Here is a 17,023-nt window from a genome sequence, read left to right as displayed (position 1 = left end):
CAAGGCCCCACGTGTTAGGCTAGTCGAAAAGAAGCACATGATAAGTTGGCTAACTGGATGCAAAGTTTGCTTGATCTTGGGAAACCAGGGTAAGTAATGGAATGATGCTTTACTTATTGGAAATATGTATCACAGGAATTGGTGTTAGGTCCTTTACTGTGTGTGATATATTGTAATGATTTAGAATAAAGGGTGGAGGAGTGATTAATGAGTTTGCAGTTGATATTGAAATTAGGTGCTTATGAATAGTGAGGAAAGCAATCTCAGGCTACAGCAGGAAATAGGTCAGCTGAAAAACAGGGCGGAGTGCTAGCAGATGAAATTTAACCCAAACTATGAGGTAATGTATTTTGGGAAGTTAAACAGAGGTAGGGTACAAAGGAATGTTGCTACACAGAGAGACCTTGGGATCCAAGTTTATAATTCCCTGAAAATGGCAACATAGTTAGATAGGATGGTGAAGAAGGCAGATGGTACTCCTGCCTCCATAGGTCCGGCAGAGAATGTTAGAGATGAGACAACTATATTTAAAACTTATTAGCTACACTTGGGGTATTGTGTGCAGTTCCTGTTGCCACACAACAGAAAGGACGTGTTTGTGCTGGTGAGTGTGCAGGATATATTCACCAGATATTGTCTCAATTGGAGGACTTGTAACTATGGAAAAATATTTGATAGGCTGGGCTTGTTTTTCTTGGAGCGAAAGAGGCTGAGGAATAACCTGATAAAAGTATATCAGCTTTTAAGAGGCAGAAATAGGGTAGACTTTTTTTTTCTATGGTAGAGAGCATCAAACCTTGAGAGAATAGTATTAAGGTGAGTGGTAGAGGTAAAGGGGATTTACACAGAGAATCTAGAACAGAGAGATGGTGGAATCAAATACAATTAGAAACTTTAGGAGGCATTTGGACAGCACTTAAATAGTGAGGGTATAGAATGAAGCACGTGACTAAGTGGTTAAGGCATTGGACTAGCTACCTGAAGGTCGTGAGTTCGAGCCCCAGCCGAGGGAACATGTTGTGTCCTTGAGCAAGGCACTTAATCACACATTGTTCTGCGACGATACTGGTGCCAAGCTGTATGGGTCCTAATGCCCTTCCCTTGGTGTCGTGGAGAGGGAACAACTGCTGGTCTTCCATACAACCTTGCCCAGGCCTGCGCCCTGGAGAGTGAAGACTTTCCAGGCGCAGATCCGTGGCAATACTAACGGATGCCTTAAGAATGAAGCAGGCATATGATGCCAGTATATACATCCAAAATGGATGGCATAGTCCTGGTGGGCCAAGGGGCCTGTTTCTGTACTGTTTGACTTTTCCTCAAGTTTAATTACAATGAGAAGGAGAAGACTCCAGATTAAAATTGCAGAGTTGGGAGTCAAGGAACCTGTAATGTTGGCCAGATTGAGACAGTGTGACCCAAGTCCTTGGTGGACATCATCCAATGGGACATGACTGCCTTTTTGGTAAAGTTAGGACAGCCGCAAAATGTACAGGTAAGTGGTAGAATCTGGGGCAGGGTGTTGATGGGAATGTGGAGAGATTAAAATGCAGTAATGTTTTATTTTTATTGTAAACAAGTCCCTGATAGATGGACTGGACTCAGTGTGCTGAAGGGCCTTTTTCTAAGCTGTATGATTCACCCATCTTACCCTATCCTCTCACACGTTATGAATGAATTACTCTATTATTTAATTATTCCAATAGATGTTACAGTAGTCAGAATAACCTATAGACCCTTACCATTAACTGAGGGGTCCATGAACCCTAGGTCAGGAATCCCTACTGTAGAGTAATTAAGTCAGCTACCTTCACTGAAAATGAGTTTGAGGCAAAGACTACCCTTGGCAAGAATGTAATACAGCTTATCCCTGAATGCTCACTACTAATCATGGGGGGACAAGTAATTTTATAAGTTTGAGGACATGCATCTTTGCACCTTTGAACTCCAGATTTAATCTATCCCATATATAAAGGCATCCGTTAGTCTTGCGAGACCATGGATCTGCACCTGGAAAGTCTTCACTCTCCAGGGCGCAGGCCTGGGCAAGGTTATATGGAAGAACGGCAGTTGCCCATGTTGCAAGTCTCCCCTCTCCACGACACCGATGTTGTCCAAGGGAAGGGCATTAGGACCCATACAGCTTGGCTCCAGTGTCGTCGCAGAGCGCTGTGTGATTAAGTGCCTTGCTCAAAGACACAACATGATACCTTGGCTGGGGCTCGAACTTACGACCTTCAGGTCTCTAGTTGAATGCCTTAACCACTTGGCCACGTGCCCACATATAGATTATGGGATAATCTATCCCATAAATCATCCCAACCACAATCTATCCAAGTGCTACCATCCAGGAAACGGTATCGCAGCATAAAAGCTAGGACCAACAGGCCCCGGGATAGCTTTTTCTACCAGGCCATCAGACTGATGAACTCATGCTGATTTGAGTGTACTCTATATTACATTGACTGTTCTACTTATTGTAAATTACTATGATTGCACATGGCACATTTAGATGGAGACTTAACATTTTTACTCCTCATGTATGTGAAGGATGTAAGAAATAAAGTCAATTCAATTAGTGGAAATACTATTCTGCACACCATCTATAAAATGTAATGAAACTAAATAGTATATGGTGGAATAAAGGAGGGAGAATTCTTGTTAAATTCCACAGTTTTGAGTCCATATTCTTATAAGAAAATACCTATTGTTCAAAATTTAATCCCAATTTCTATTTAACAGATACAAATAAAGAGTTCGATAGTTAAAAGTTGGTTCAATACCATTGGAGTGCCCAATTTACACAACTACATCTAAAACTGTTAAACATGGAGGTGATTTGTAAATCTCTTATATTTTTACAGTCATCATGCACATAATATGTATACACACCTTGCAGAACTACAAAGAATGTTATTTTGGTCATGCCAAACGACTAAACAAGTTAGAACAAACTTTTTCTCTTCAGTACATACTTACATTAATGACTTCACTTCACATATAAATATTGTAAGGGGCTTCATTGGAGGTTGAATGAAACAAGGCAGGGAGTGGGAGATAATTAATGGAAATCGTGACAACAGATGAATTCCCATTTATAAAGGTGAGGAGGGGTAAGCAAGGTACAAGTGTTCCAGAGAAAAGGGATAGCTTGCTTGGATTTAGAATTTACATAGAACATAGAATAGTACAGCACAGTACAGACCCTTCGGCCCACAATGTTGTACCGACCCTCAAACCCTGCCTCCCATATAAGCCCCCACCTTAGATTCCTCCATATACCAGTCTAGTAGTCTCTTAAACTTCACTAGTGTATCTGCCTCCACCACTGACTCAGGCAGTGCATTCCACGCACCAACCACTCTCTGAGTAAAAAACCTTCCTCTAATATCCCCCTTGAACTTCCCACCCCTTACCTTAAAGCCATGTCCTCTTGTATTGAGCAGTGGTGCCCTGGGGAAGAGGCGCTGGCTATCCACCAACCTTTGTGTAGTCTGCAAACTTGCCAACCCACCCTTCTACCCCCACATCCAGGTCGTTAATAAAAATCACAAAAAGTAGAGGTCCCAGAACAGATCCTTGTGGGACACCACTAGTCACAATCCTCCAATCTGAATGTACTCCCTCCACCACCACCCTCTGCCTTCTGCAGGCAAGCCAATTCTGAATCCACCTGGCCAAACTTTCCTGGATCCCATGCCTTCTAACTTTCGGAATAAGCCTACCGTGTGGAACCTTGTCAAATGCCTTACTAAAATCCATATAGATCACATCCACTGCACTACCTTCATCTATATGCCTGGTCACCTCCTCAGAGAACTCTATCAGGCTTGTTAGACACGATCTGCCCTTCACAAAGCCATGCTGACTGTCCCTGATCAGACCATGATTCTCTAAATGCCTATAGATCCTATCTCTAAGAATCTTTTCCAACAGCTTTCCCACCACAGACGTAAGGCTCACTGGTCTATAATTACCCGGACTATCCCTACTACCTTTTTTGAACAAGGGAACAACATTCGCCTCCCTCCAATCCTCCGGTACCATTCCCGTGGACAACGAGGACATAAGGATCCTAGCCAGAGGCTCAGCAATCTCTTCTCTCGCCTCGTGGAGCAGCCTGGGGAATATTCCGTCAGGCCCCGGGGACTTATCTGTCCTAATGTATTTTAACAACTTCAACACCTCCTCTCCCTTAATATCAACATGCTCCAGAACATCAACCTCACTCATATTGTCCTCACCATCATCAAGTTCCCTCTCATTGGTGAATACCGAAGAGAAGTATTCATTGAGGACCTCGCTCACTTCCACAGCCTCCAGGCACATCTTCCCACCTTTATCTCTAATCGGTCCTACCTTCACTCCTGTCATCCTTTTTTTCTTCACATAATTGAAGAAAAGAGGGAACTCTGACTTGACTTCAATTGGAAAACACAGAAGATACATAATCCTTGAGGAGGACTGGAAGACATTTTAGGCTAAAAATGGAGTAATATCATGGGGAGATTCAAAACAGAAGATTAATATTTATTCATCAGCATTTTTTGATTAAACTTGTGGAGCAGATGCATTGTTATAATTCAAATGCCTCATTGCTATTAAATGTGGCACAAATATTTTAATTTTATGAAAAGAGTAGAGCTAGATTAAGGCTTGCTCATATGATAAAGGAAGTACCAAGAATACAAGTGAATCACTTCTGCTTGAAATAGATCAGTGCTCTGAGTCGTCTCATTGTGTTTTGAGTTTATGTGTGTACACTCAGTGTGAAACTCACCAAAACTGTTACGACTTTTAAGTTTCTGTTCATGAGTTACCAACATCCCTTTCACCTTTTGCCCCAGGGTTAACAGAAGGTCAGTTCAATCCTGCAATTTGAAATGTTACTGTACTTCATTATGAATTAATAGTGTTCAGAGAAAATTGATCTTACTGCTTGTCACATATTCTGTGGGGTCAGGCAGCAATGGATTTGATTGCAAGCCAGAACAAGGTTGTAGACCTCAGTGAAATGAGTGAAGTGATCCTGGATGCATGATTGCTGAGATGATTAGAATAGCACTGGGGCAAATAGATGTGGAACGAATGGCCTCTGTGAAGCAGCAATGATATTAATAACGGTACAAAAACGGACTTTCCCTCAGCAGACATTGAGAAAATAGTTTAGAAAATTTTTCCCCGAAACTTTCCCTCACCTTGAAAAATAATTTTTGACCTAGTTTATTCTTGTGTACATGGAATTTTACAATGACTTTTTAAAAATCTTGTATTGTGAGTTGAACTTACTTTGGAGGTAAAACATGGAATTTTGTCAGAATACTGTGGCTTACATAGCAGTTTTTCTGACTTCACCAGCAGCCACATCCTGTCAATGACTCACACTGTGCTCTCAACTACAGAGAAACACATGGAAGAAACAAGTATCCTGTGACTGTTATCCCTATTCAACCAACAAGAGGACAACTCAAGTAAACAAAAGAAATGGCACAACAGTTTTTTTGGAGAATAGGGAGAGGGAGGGAGGGGGTAGTGGGCAGTGGGAAATGAAAGGCCCTTTAGAAGTCTGAACTGGATTGATGGAGAAAGTAAAGGTATTGTATCATTCAGTTGGCAGATTAGCAGAGGGTCAAGCACAGCCAAACATTTTGTAAAAGCTCTAAATGCATCAGAATAAAAGTCTGGCATCAAATCTGACTACAGCTTCTGGTGCTATTCAAACATAAACCTGCTGAATGACAAGCTTAAGGAAAACAGCACAGCCACATGTCTCAACAAGAAGGAAAGCAGAGGCATCACGCTTCAACCCAAACTTGTTGCTAAGATATGAACACATTCTGGTCAAATTAACCATGAACCCCAGCTGTTCAGTTTCGGCAAGTACCTGTAGATGACGCCATTTTGGTGAAGGAACATCAGCGCTGAAGTGACCTCTGCTGCATAAAACCTTGATCGAGCTTCATCAAACTTGCGGGAACGTTGGATCTGAAACATTAAATCGCCTCCATTTACGTATTCCATGACGAAAAAAAGGCGATCCTAAATGAAGGGGAAACGAGTATTTTCTGTTAAAATTCTTAAAGCACTACAAGTGATTGTTCTGTGTATAACTTCACCTACCCCAATACTGAACTGATTTCACAACCTATGTATTCACTTTCAAGGATTCTACAACTCTGAAATAACAGTTATTATTATTATTATTATTATTATTATTTTGCATTCTCTTTTTTGTAATTTGCACAACTTGTTGTCTTTTGCATATTGGTTGTTTGTTGTGTGGAGTTTTTCATTGATTCTATTGTCTTTCTTTGTACTTACCGGGAATGCCTGCAAGAAAATATGTACTTTGATAATAAATTTACTTTAATCTCTGAGAACTAAACACTTCTGGAGAAGAATGAATTCATTGCTGACAAAAGAAAAATAAAGTTCAAAAGCACAACAGTGTGAACCACCATACCAAGTAGCATTGATTCTTCAATCTTTTCAGAGTCACTGTTTCATAAAATTGAGTCAATCTAAAGGACTTCACAGTTTATCAGGATGGATACAAATCCTATCAGAGTTTTCCCACCTTATTTTACTCTACCAAAAGCTGATAGGATTCTGATCAGTGATTATTTAAATTTTTATCTTTCATGAGACATGGTTAATGAACGACCACATTTGATTGCTCTCCCCAAAACCTGCTTCAGAAAATATTGGTGGTCAGCCGAAGACTTACCTCTGAAACCACTCTCTTCAAATTACAGTCTTTTAAATAATTTACTTGCCTGTAAATTCATCAGCATCTACAGAGGCACGTTAATCATTTTGCTACCTAGGCACCAAGGTTTGGTTCAGATATTGGGTGCTATCTGTGTGTGTGTGTTGACATACTCCCTGTGACTCCGTTTCTGCTAGTTTCTCCAATTTTCTACCAACATATGAAAGGTGAGCTGGTAGGCTAACTGGCTACCCAGAGTTACCCCTTCGTCTCAATAAGTGAGAAAAGAAAAAAGGCTGATTGTAGATTTAAGCGCAAATAAATATCCAGGGCCAGTGAAGGGAACCTTGGTTTTCAACAGATATTGAAGCCCTGGTTAAGAGAAAAAATGAGTGCATAGCAGGTATAGGCAAGTAGGAATAAATGAGGGCTTATGGAGGACGAGAAATGCAAGAGAACACTTAAGAAAGAAATCAGGAAGGCTAAAAGAAGGCATAACGTTGTCTTTGCAGATAAGGTGAAGAAGAATCCTAAAGGATTCTACAAGTAAGTTAAGAGCAAAGTGATTGTAAGGGACAAAATTAGTCTTCTGGAAGACCAGAATGGTAATCCATGTGTTGAGCCAAAACAGATGGGGGGACATGTTAAATGCATTCTTTGCATCTTTATTTAGTCAGGGTATGGATACAGAGTCTATAGATGTGTGGCAAAGCAGCACCAGCTTCATGGACCCTGTACAGAATTACAGAAGAGAAGGTGTTTGCTACCCTGAGACAAATCAGGGTCAATAAATCTCCAGGACCTGACAGAGTGATCCCTGGGATCCTACGGGAAGCAAGTGCAGAAATTACCGGGCCCTAGCAGAAATATTTATGACATCCTTAGTGACACAAGAAGTACCAGAGGATTGGAGGATAGTCAGTGTTGTTCTGCTGTTTAAAAAGGGCTCTAAACAGAAACCAGGAAGTTGTATGCCGGTGAGTCTAACATCAGTTGTGGGAAAGTTATTGGAAGGTATTCTAAGGGACCAGTTATATAAGTAGACATGAACTGATAAAGGATTTTTAACATGTCTTCATGCATGGTAGGTCATGTCTAACAAACCTTAGAGTTTTTTGAGGAAGTTACCAGGAAACTGGATGAGGGCAAGGCAGTGAATGTTGTCTATTTGGATTTTAGTAAGACATTTGACAAGGTCCTGCAGGGACGGTGGTCAAGAAGATTCAGTCACTTGGCATTCTGGATGAAGTAGTAAATTGGATTAAACATAGGCTTTGTGGGAGAAGCCAGAGAGTGGTGGTAGAGAGTTGCCTCTCTGACTGGAGGCCTGTGACTAGTGGGTGTGCACAGGGGTTGGTGCTCGGTCCTAAGTTGTTTGTCATCTATTATCAATGGTCTGGATAGTAATTTGGTTAACTGGATCAGCAAATTTGTGGATGACACCAAGATTAGGGGTGCAGTGGACAGTGAGGAAGTCTATCATGGCTTGCAGAGAGATCTGCATCAGCTGGAAAAATGGACAGAAAAATGGCAGATGGAATTTAATGCAGTTGAGTACTTACACTACAGTAGGACCAACCAGGGTAGGTCTTACACAGTGGATGGTTGGAGTATAGTAGAATAAAGGGGTCTGGGAATACAGGTACATAATTCATTGAAGGTTGTGTCACAGGTAGATAGGGTCAGAAAGAACACTTTTGGCACATTGGCCTTCATAAATTAACGTACTAAGTACCGAAGATGGGATATTATGTTGAAGTTGTATAAGACATTGGTGAAGCCTTACTTGGAGTATTTCCACTGAGATTGGGTGGGACTACAACCAGAGGTCATGGCTTAATGGTGAAAGGTGGGAAGTTTAAGTGGAACATGAGGTGAAAATTCTTCACTCAGAGGGTTGTGAGAGTGTGGAATGAGCTGCCAGTATAAGTGGTCCATGCAAGCTCAGTTTCAACGTTTAGGAGAAGTTTGGATAAGTTCATGAATAGTAGGGATACGGAGGGCTATGGTCCTGGTGCAGGTCAATGGGATTAAGCAGTTTAAATGGTTTCAGCATGGATTAGATGGGCCAAAGGGTCTGTTTCAATGCTGTACTTCTCTATAATTCTATTAGAAGGAGTGCCATTGGACCTCGTGGGAGGCAAGTACTGAAGTTGGAAGGGTTATAGAACCATAGAACTATAGAACATTACAGCACAGAAATAGGCCTTTTGGCCCTTCTTGGCTGTGCTGAAACATTTTTCTGTCTAGTCCCACTGACCTACACCTGGACCATATCCCTCCATACACCTCTCATCCACGTACCTGTCCAAGTTTTTCTTAAATGTTAAAAGTGAGCCCGCATTTACCACTTCATCTGGGAGCTCATTCCACACTCCCACCACTCTCTGTGTGAAGAAGTCCCCCCCCCATGTTCCCTTTAAACTTTCTCCCCTTCACCATTAACCCATGTCCTCTGGTTTTTTTCTTCCCTAGCCTCAGTGGAAAAAGCCTGCTTGCATTCACTCTATCTATACCCATCATAATTTTATATACCTCTATCAAATCTCCCCTCATTCTTCTTCGCTCCAGGGAATAAAGTCCTAACCTATTCAACCTTTCTCTGTAACTCAGTTTCTCAAGTCCCGGCAACATCCTTGTAAACCTTCTCTGCACTCTTTCAACCATATTAATATCCTTCCAGTAATTTGGTGACCAAAACTGTAGACAATACTCCAGATTCGGCCTCACCAATGCCTTATACAACTTCACCATAACATTCCAACTCTTATACTCAATACTTTGATTTATAAAGGCCAATGTACCAGAAGCTCTCTTTACGACCCTATCAACCTGTGACGCCACTTATAGGGAATCTTGTATCTGTATTCCCAGATCCCTCTGTTCTACTGTACTCCTCAGTGCCCTACCATTTACCTTGTATGTTCTACCTTGGTTTGTCCTTCCAAAGTGCAATACCTCACATTTGTCTGTATTAAACTCCATCTGCCATTTTTCAGCCCATTCTTCCAGCTGGTCCAAATCCCTTTGCAAGCTTTGAAAACCTTCTTCACTGTCCACTACACGTCCAATCTTTGTATCATCAGCAAATTTGCTGATCCAACTTACCACATTACATCCAGATCATTGATATAGATGACAAATAACAATGGACCCAGAACTGATCCCTGTGGCACACCACTAGTGACAGGCCTCCACTCAGAGAAGCAATCCTCCACTACCACTCTCTGGCTTCTTCCATTGAGCCGATGTCTAATCCAATTTACTACCTCTCCATGTATACCTAGCGACTGAATCTTCCTAACCTCCCATGCGGGACCTTGCCAAAGGCCTTACTGAAGTCCCTGTAGACAACATGCACTGCCTTCCCTTCATCCACTTTCCTGGTAACCTCCTTGAAAAACTCTAATAGATTTGTTAAACAAGACCTACCATGCATAAAGCCATGTTGACTCTCTCTAATAAGTCTCTGTCTATCTAGATACTTGTAGATCCTATCTCTTAGTACTCCTTCCAATAATTTACCTACTACTGATGTCAAACTTACCAGCCTATAATTTCCCAGAATATTTTTAGAGTCTTTTTTAAACAACAGAACAACATGAGCTATCTTCAGCACCTCACCCGTAGATACCAACATTTTAAATATATCTGCCAGAGCCCCTGCAATTTCAACACTAGTCTCCTTCAAGGTCTGAGGGAACACTCTGTCAGGTCCTGGGGATTTATCTACTATGACTTGCCTCAAGATAGCAAGCACCTCCTCCTCCAGTCAGTTATTTAAAAATGAATCTTAGCTCCAGGTGAGTTGCTGGAGGATTGGACAATTGCTGTTCTGTTGTTCATGAAAGTCTAAGAATAAGTTGCAAAATGGTAGGCCAGTGAGCCTGATGTCAGTAGTGGATAAATTATTGGAAGGTATTCTAAGGGATAGAATACCTGTCTCCTAGAATAAGGGATAGGATAAGAATCTGGAGAGGGGACCCGATTAGGGATAGTCAGTGTGGTTTTGTGCATGGTAAGTCATTATCAAACAATGGAGTTTTTTGAAGCAGTTACCAGGAACGTTCAGGAAGGAGAGGCAGTAGACGTTGTCCACATGGACGTTAGCAAGGCCTTTGACAAAAGTCCCACACAGGAGTCTGATCCAGAAGGTGGTTCAGTCACTTGGCATTCAGGATAAAGTAGTAGAATGAATTAAACGTTAGCTTCGCAGGAGAAACCAGGGAGTGTAGAATGACTGTCTCTCTGACTGGAGGCCTGTGTCCAGTGGTGTGCGGCAAGATCAGTGCTGGGTCCACTGTTGTTTGTCATCTATATTCAAAGGTTGGATGATAATATGGTCAATTGTATCAGCAAATTTGCAGTTGCTATCAGGACTGTAGTCAAAATAGACAGCATGGAAGGCTACCAAAGATTGCAGAGGGATCTAAACCACATGGAAAACTGGACTGAAAAATGGGAGATGGAATTTCATGCAGACAAATGTGAGGGATTGCACTTTCAGAGGACTAAAGAGTGTAGGATTTACAGAAAGAACAGTAGGACACAGAAGAGTGTGGTAGAATAAAGGGACCTGGGACTACAGATCCATAATTCCTTAAGAGTGGCATCACAGGTAGATAAGGTTATAAAGAGAGCTTTAGCCACATTGACCTTCATAAATCAAAGTACTGAGTACATGAGCTGGAATGTTATGTTGAAGATGTACAAGATGTTGATGAGACCAAATTGGAGCGTTGTGTGTAATTCTGGTGATCTACCTATAGTAAAGAATACAGAGAAAATTTGTAAGGATATTGCTGGGACTTGAGGACCTGAGTCATAGGGAAAGGTTGAAAAGATTCGAGAATGAAGGGAGATATGACAGATGTATACAGAATAACGAGGGGTACAGCTAGAAAAATCGCAAGCAGGCTATTTCCACTGAGGTTGTGAAATATCTAAGGGGAACTTAGCTCAGGAGGAGGTGTGAGTGTGGAAGGAGCTGCTAGCAGAACTGGTGGATGCTGGTTTGATTGCGATATTTAAGAGAAGTTTGGATAAATAATAGATGTGAGTGGCACGAAGGGCTATGGTGCAGGCACGGGTCAATGAGATGAGGCAGAATAACAGTTAGGCACTGACAAGATGGACCGATGGGCCTGTTTCTGGAAGAGGAAAGCCTACACCACAAAATAACTCAATTTTAAACAATTTTAAATACTTGAGGATATTGTTTTAAAGTGAGAGGTACAAAGCTTGAAGAAGACACAGAGAGAATGGTGGAAATGGAGGGAAAAGGACCACATGCAGACAGGTGGGACTTGCTTATAGTCATAGTCATACTTTATTAAATTGCTTAAGTTGGTATCATGACTGTCACAGACATTGTGGATCGAAGGGTCTGTTCCTTTGCTGTATGATATTATGTTCTAACTGATTGCTCCAAAGACACAATCTGATAGTCCTGTGAGCTTCTCTTAAGGGAACCTGAAATTAAAAAATTCAAAGTACCAAGTTACAGGATCAAAAAATAAACATGGGGAGAAAAGTCATTAAGTACATACTTGGTCAATCTTGGTAAAAACAAACATTTGCTACATTTTTTCCCTCCACAGTCCCAGACTGATTGCCATGTGTGAAGGAAAACCTTCTGACATCACTCCTAATTTTGCCTTTTGGACTTGATTGTTTTACATTACAGTTATGCAGGGTGATCAGAGTGCTGGACAACTTCTAACACAGCAGCTATTGAGTTTTATTTTTACATTGTTGGGGGTAGGTCTTCAGGTCCAGTTATAATGAAGCTGTATTATTGGGTGAATGGGCTGGCTGTCAGCTCAGCCTGCCCAGACTAGACCTGAAATGGCAGATCTGACTTAAGTGCTGCCAATGTGCACTGTTTATATTTGCTGTTGGCAGCAAATTTGGTCTGAAGCTGCGAGTGGAAACCATTCTCCAGGAAGTTTTTGCTGTCCTTATATGCAAGTGCCATTTAATCGGCAGGGTTACTGGGTGTCACTGCCTTTGTTAGTGGGGACAATCCTGTAGTACGAACATGTGTACTGATCTCACTGCTTTATAATTGGGCAGAAACTAGTGCAACAAACTACCATTGGATATTTGTTATACTGGCTCATTGTCCTGGATAGGACTATGCGATAATAGGAGACACTGTACTGTAGAATCTCCCAGACAATAATTTGACTGTGAGAAAAGCAATCAGATCTCATCTGAAGGGCCCAAACACTCCAAAGGGGGAAAATGGCCTTTGTTTAAATGTCTTTCTACTGTTAATCCAATAATGGATTAGGTCAGCATGAGTAAAGAGCAAAATTTAAAGAGTAGTGACTTCAGGCTAAACTATCCCTGCAAACTAAGGATTTGTTTTCTCATTTTGGAATATCCAATCAATGATTTGGCGTTTGAGAAAGCACTCCTTTTAAACTGTTCACCAATCAGACCAGCTACTATTCTGTTGAAGCTCTCAGTTATATACTATGTTCCTGGGGATGAATGAAGTGTTTTACCCACACTCCTGTTGATTGTTTCAGAATTTGTCAGGCTAAGTCTGCTTGCATGCAATTCCACTTAATGTCACAGAGAAATAAAATTACATTAAGTCCCCAACTAAAACTTGAATGTAAACAGAAATTTCACTTTTTCTATCTAGAGCTCAGTGCAGCTAATTCTAAATCTGGAGTTGGGCAGTGAAAGTGGAAATAAAAAAAACATTCCCAACAAGAGCAAATTCATTACATTGTGAGCTAGAAATATTTTTGTGTTGTTACAATTTGGAATTTTCTCTCATACAAAATGGTACTTGTTATTTACTTCCATGAAATGGTTTCCATTTATATCTATTCAGTTAATCTTATCAAAAAGTACAGCTGTATGATTAGCAGACATTTTTAACCTTTCCTTGCTTCAATTTGTGGCTCCAACCTGCTTTAAGAAGACCCCCTATCATCCTAGATAAAGAAAAACAAGAAAACCTGCCTTAACAACTACTGCCCAGTAGCTCTGTCATCTGCATCATGAAGTGCTTTGAGAGGCTGGTGAATCCACCCTTCCATGGAAACTTGATCCACTGCAATTTGCCTGCCGCTGGAACAGGTCTACAGCAGATGCCATCTCCATGGTCCTATGCTCATCCCTGGTGCATCTGGGCATTAATGACACTTATGCCCAACAACTAGTTATTGACTACTGTTGCATCTTTGAAATTATATTTCCAAGCCAACTCATCACAAACTCCAGACCCTGCAACTGGATCCTTGGCTTCCTGTCCAACAGACCACGGTCAACAAGACAGCCAGCAACACCACCACCATGATCATTATAAAACATTGGTGCTCCACAAGGATGCGTCCTCAGCCTGCTGTTCTACTACTCCCTGTACACTCATGACTGCATGGTCAGATTCTACTCTAACTCCATTTAGATGTTCACAGATGGTACCACCATCGTGGGCCATATCTCAAAAGATAATGAGTTAAAGTACAGAAAATATATACGGAGCTCAGTGACATGGTGTCATGACAACTACTATAGAAAGCATCTTATCTGGATGCCTAACAGCTTGGTATGGCAATTGCTCTGCTTGTTGCAGCAACAAAATGCAGAAACTTATGGACTCAGCACATCGCATACACCAGCCGCTCCACTATGCACTCTATCTATACTTCTCATTGCCTTAGAAAAACAGCCAGCATAATCAAAGACAGTGTCTACCCTGGTCTTCATCTCTTTTTCCCTCTTCCATTGAGTGAAAGATGCAAGAGACTGAAAACATGTACCCACGAGCACAAGGCAATACCCACAAAAACAAGGACAACTTCCACCCACTAAATACAACGATTAAATGGTTTTCTAGTATAATAAGATGGACTCTTGGCATCACTGTCTAGCACTAATCTTACCCTGTCATAGTTACATTTTATTCTGCATTGTGATTGTTTTACCTTGTTTTGATTCAATGCATTGTGTAATGACCTAATCGGTATGAATAATATGTACATAAGATAAGTTCTTCACTGCATCTTGGTACATGTAGACATATGATTGACAACTTGAAAATAATCACCTTCTGGCAATGGTGGCTGCTTCAGGTGTAGAATGGTTGGACTTGTTGAATTGTTTTCAATGCCAATATGAATTATTATGCTACAGTCTTTATATTTTTGGGAACATTTTTCTCTCTGTCTCCCCCATCTCTTCAATTTTGTTTTCATGGAGCTCTGATTTATGGAATTTCATTCTCCAAGTAGTCTTCCTCATTCATAGCTCTTGACTTGCATGATCTTCACAGAAACTCTTTCTGCCCTCACTGATGTTCAATACATTACTTTGCCTTCAGTTTGCTGCTTACTTAAATAAAACACTCTGGTATGGTATGTTGTTGCGTGAATGAAATCACTGAAGAAAAGTAGTGGTAGCTATGAAGCAGCCTCTTTATTTGACAAAACAAGATACAGCAGGTATCATAATAACATGCTTTCAGTGAAAAGACCAGGCTGGCCCAATGCTACCTGACATTTATGTGCTAAACATCAAAGGACAATTCCATATTTACAATGCATCCACAATACTTTCTTTGAAACTACACACAAATTTCTTATCTTCCAATTCCCACCCACATCACAGACATCTAAATGAATTATAATGAGCAGAGTCTGGTCTGTGATTCAAGGCTTTTAAGAACCTATAATTCAGTCCTGCATTTTAAATTAAATCTACAATCCATATTCAGATTTCAAGTCTGGCGGCTGAAGTTATTTGCTAGATGTGCTAAACCCAAAAATTGCTCTAACATGGAGTATCACTGCAGAATTAGCTCCAACTCAAACATTCCTACAATTGCTCAAAATCAACCATTTTGTTAAATCACCTCTTACTAAAATAGCATTCTTCCTGATTAGTAAGCCAAGAAAATGGTTTGTAATGCAAGTGGAGCCATAGACTCTATCCCCAATGTATACTACACTGATAGAAATCAATAAACCAATGCGAAACAGTCCCAGCTCATCAAATCAAATTCAGTAATCTAATAGTTATTTTCTTTTGTAGTTATGGCTGGACTTATAATGTTTTAACTAAATTAATAATGAAAATCTATAATGTAATGATCATACCAGTAAAATAACTGAAAATATATATAGTTTTTTGCTTTGATCTTGCTTACTTTTATTGGGGTAAGGTCCAGAGATCTCCTCTGCATCCCAAACATTGCTCAAATTGCCCTTATCAATAACAAAACTAGATGGCAATTTTCAACATATTGATTTCTCTATCTTATATGCACAGGCCTGTGCCTTTGTGCATGTGTAATTGTTATATTGTTACCTCTCTACTTATGAGAGCAGTTAGGCCGTCAGTTTCCTAATTTCAGGTCCACAATGGGCAGGGTACAAGAAATGCACTAGATTTAGAAAAGCATTAGGTCAGGAAAAGGTTGATGTGTTATATAGAACATTCAATATCACATCTTCTGCATCATAAAGGCAATTTATTTATTTAGCTACCATGTTGCATAATTTACTTTTGTTCCCAGAATTCCACAAATGCTGCTTCAAAAATTATTTTATAATCATTCACTAGAATTTAAACAGGATGAAAGAGAAGTTTGTTTAAAAGTAAAAATTACAGAGACTGTCTCCACCCACTAAAAACTTGAATAAACATTTCCTGCCTTCTAATTAGGGCTGTACAATATCTGAGTCTTATAAAATGGTGGAATGAAAGCCTGAGATGGAATGATAATGGAAGATTTATACAATTTATCTGGCCTTACCATTTTCCTTTTAGTTGTGTTACATGAAGTGAATGCATGACGAGTCTAATGTGTGACTTATTGTATTCGACAATAAATCATGAAAATAAATTCAATTGTTAGTTTGTTTCACTCAGTGAACACAGAGACTGAACAAAATGGGAATAGTGTTCAGTAATAAAGCTGCTTTTTTGGCAAGAAAAATATCTATGATTCACTCTGTGAAAGAGAAATCCCAAATCATGTACAGTTGCTTTGGACTCCTTGAGCTTCATACCTGTCATAGAGTCAACCAGTGCTGTTCTGTAATTATTATTAAGAAATAATCTTTAGTCTGGTGATTGTACTTTCAGATGTACATGTCTCACAGAGGGATGTGTCCTGGTGTGTGTATATCACGGACCTAGCTGAGATTAACGAATCCATAATTTGTCTTTGCATTACATAGTACTAAATATCAAAATTTCAATGCAAAGAAACCAAAAAGATACATGCTAACACCAACAGTCAATAACATAACTCCAGAAAATTTTTACCACTTCTGTTTATTTCTTTCCTTTTGC

At 40.3% G+C, this 17,023-nt stretch overlaps 1 protein-coding gene across 3 annotated transcripts in view; it reads right to left on the bottom strand.

Moving 5' to 3' along the window:
- prkcea (protein kinase C, epsilon a) overlaps window positions 1-17,023 on the bottom strand; it is a 651,762-nt gene that overhangs the window by 118,757 nt on the left and 515,982 nt on the right. For all 3 annotated transcript variants that reach the window (XR_011886793.1, XM_072264998.1, XM_072264999.1), the window contains one exon: window positions 5,882-6,036. Coding sequence is in view for 2 of the 3 variants with exons in the window: in XM_072264998.1 (XP_072121099.1) it covers window positions 5,882-6,036 (155 nt within the window). In the remaining variant the exon portion in view is untranslated. The remainder of the gene's footprint in view (window positions 1-5,881; window positions 6,037-17,023) is intronic.

This window comes from Mobula birostris, chromosome 8, assembly GCF_030028105.1.
Source record: "Mobula birostris isolate sMobBir1 chromosome 8, sMobBir1.hap1, whole genome shotgun sequence".
Lineage (NCBI taxonomy): Eukaryota > Metazoa > Chordata > Chondrichthyes > Myliobatiformes > Myliobatidae > Mobula > Mobula birostris.
This window is presented reverse-complemented; position numbering and strand designations above follow the sequence as displayed.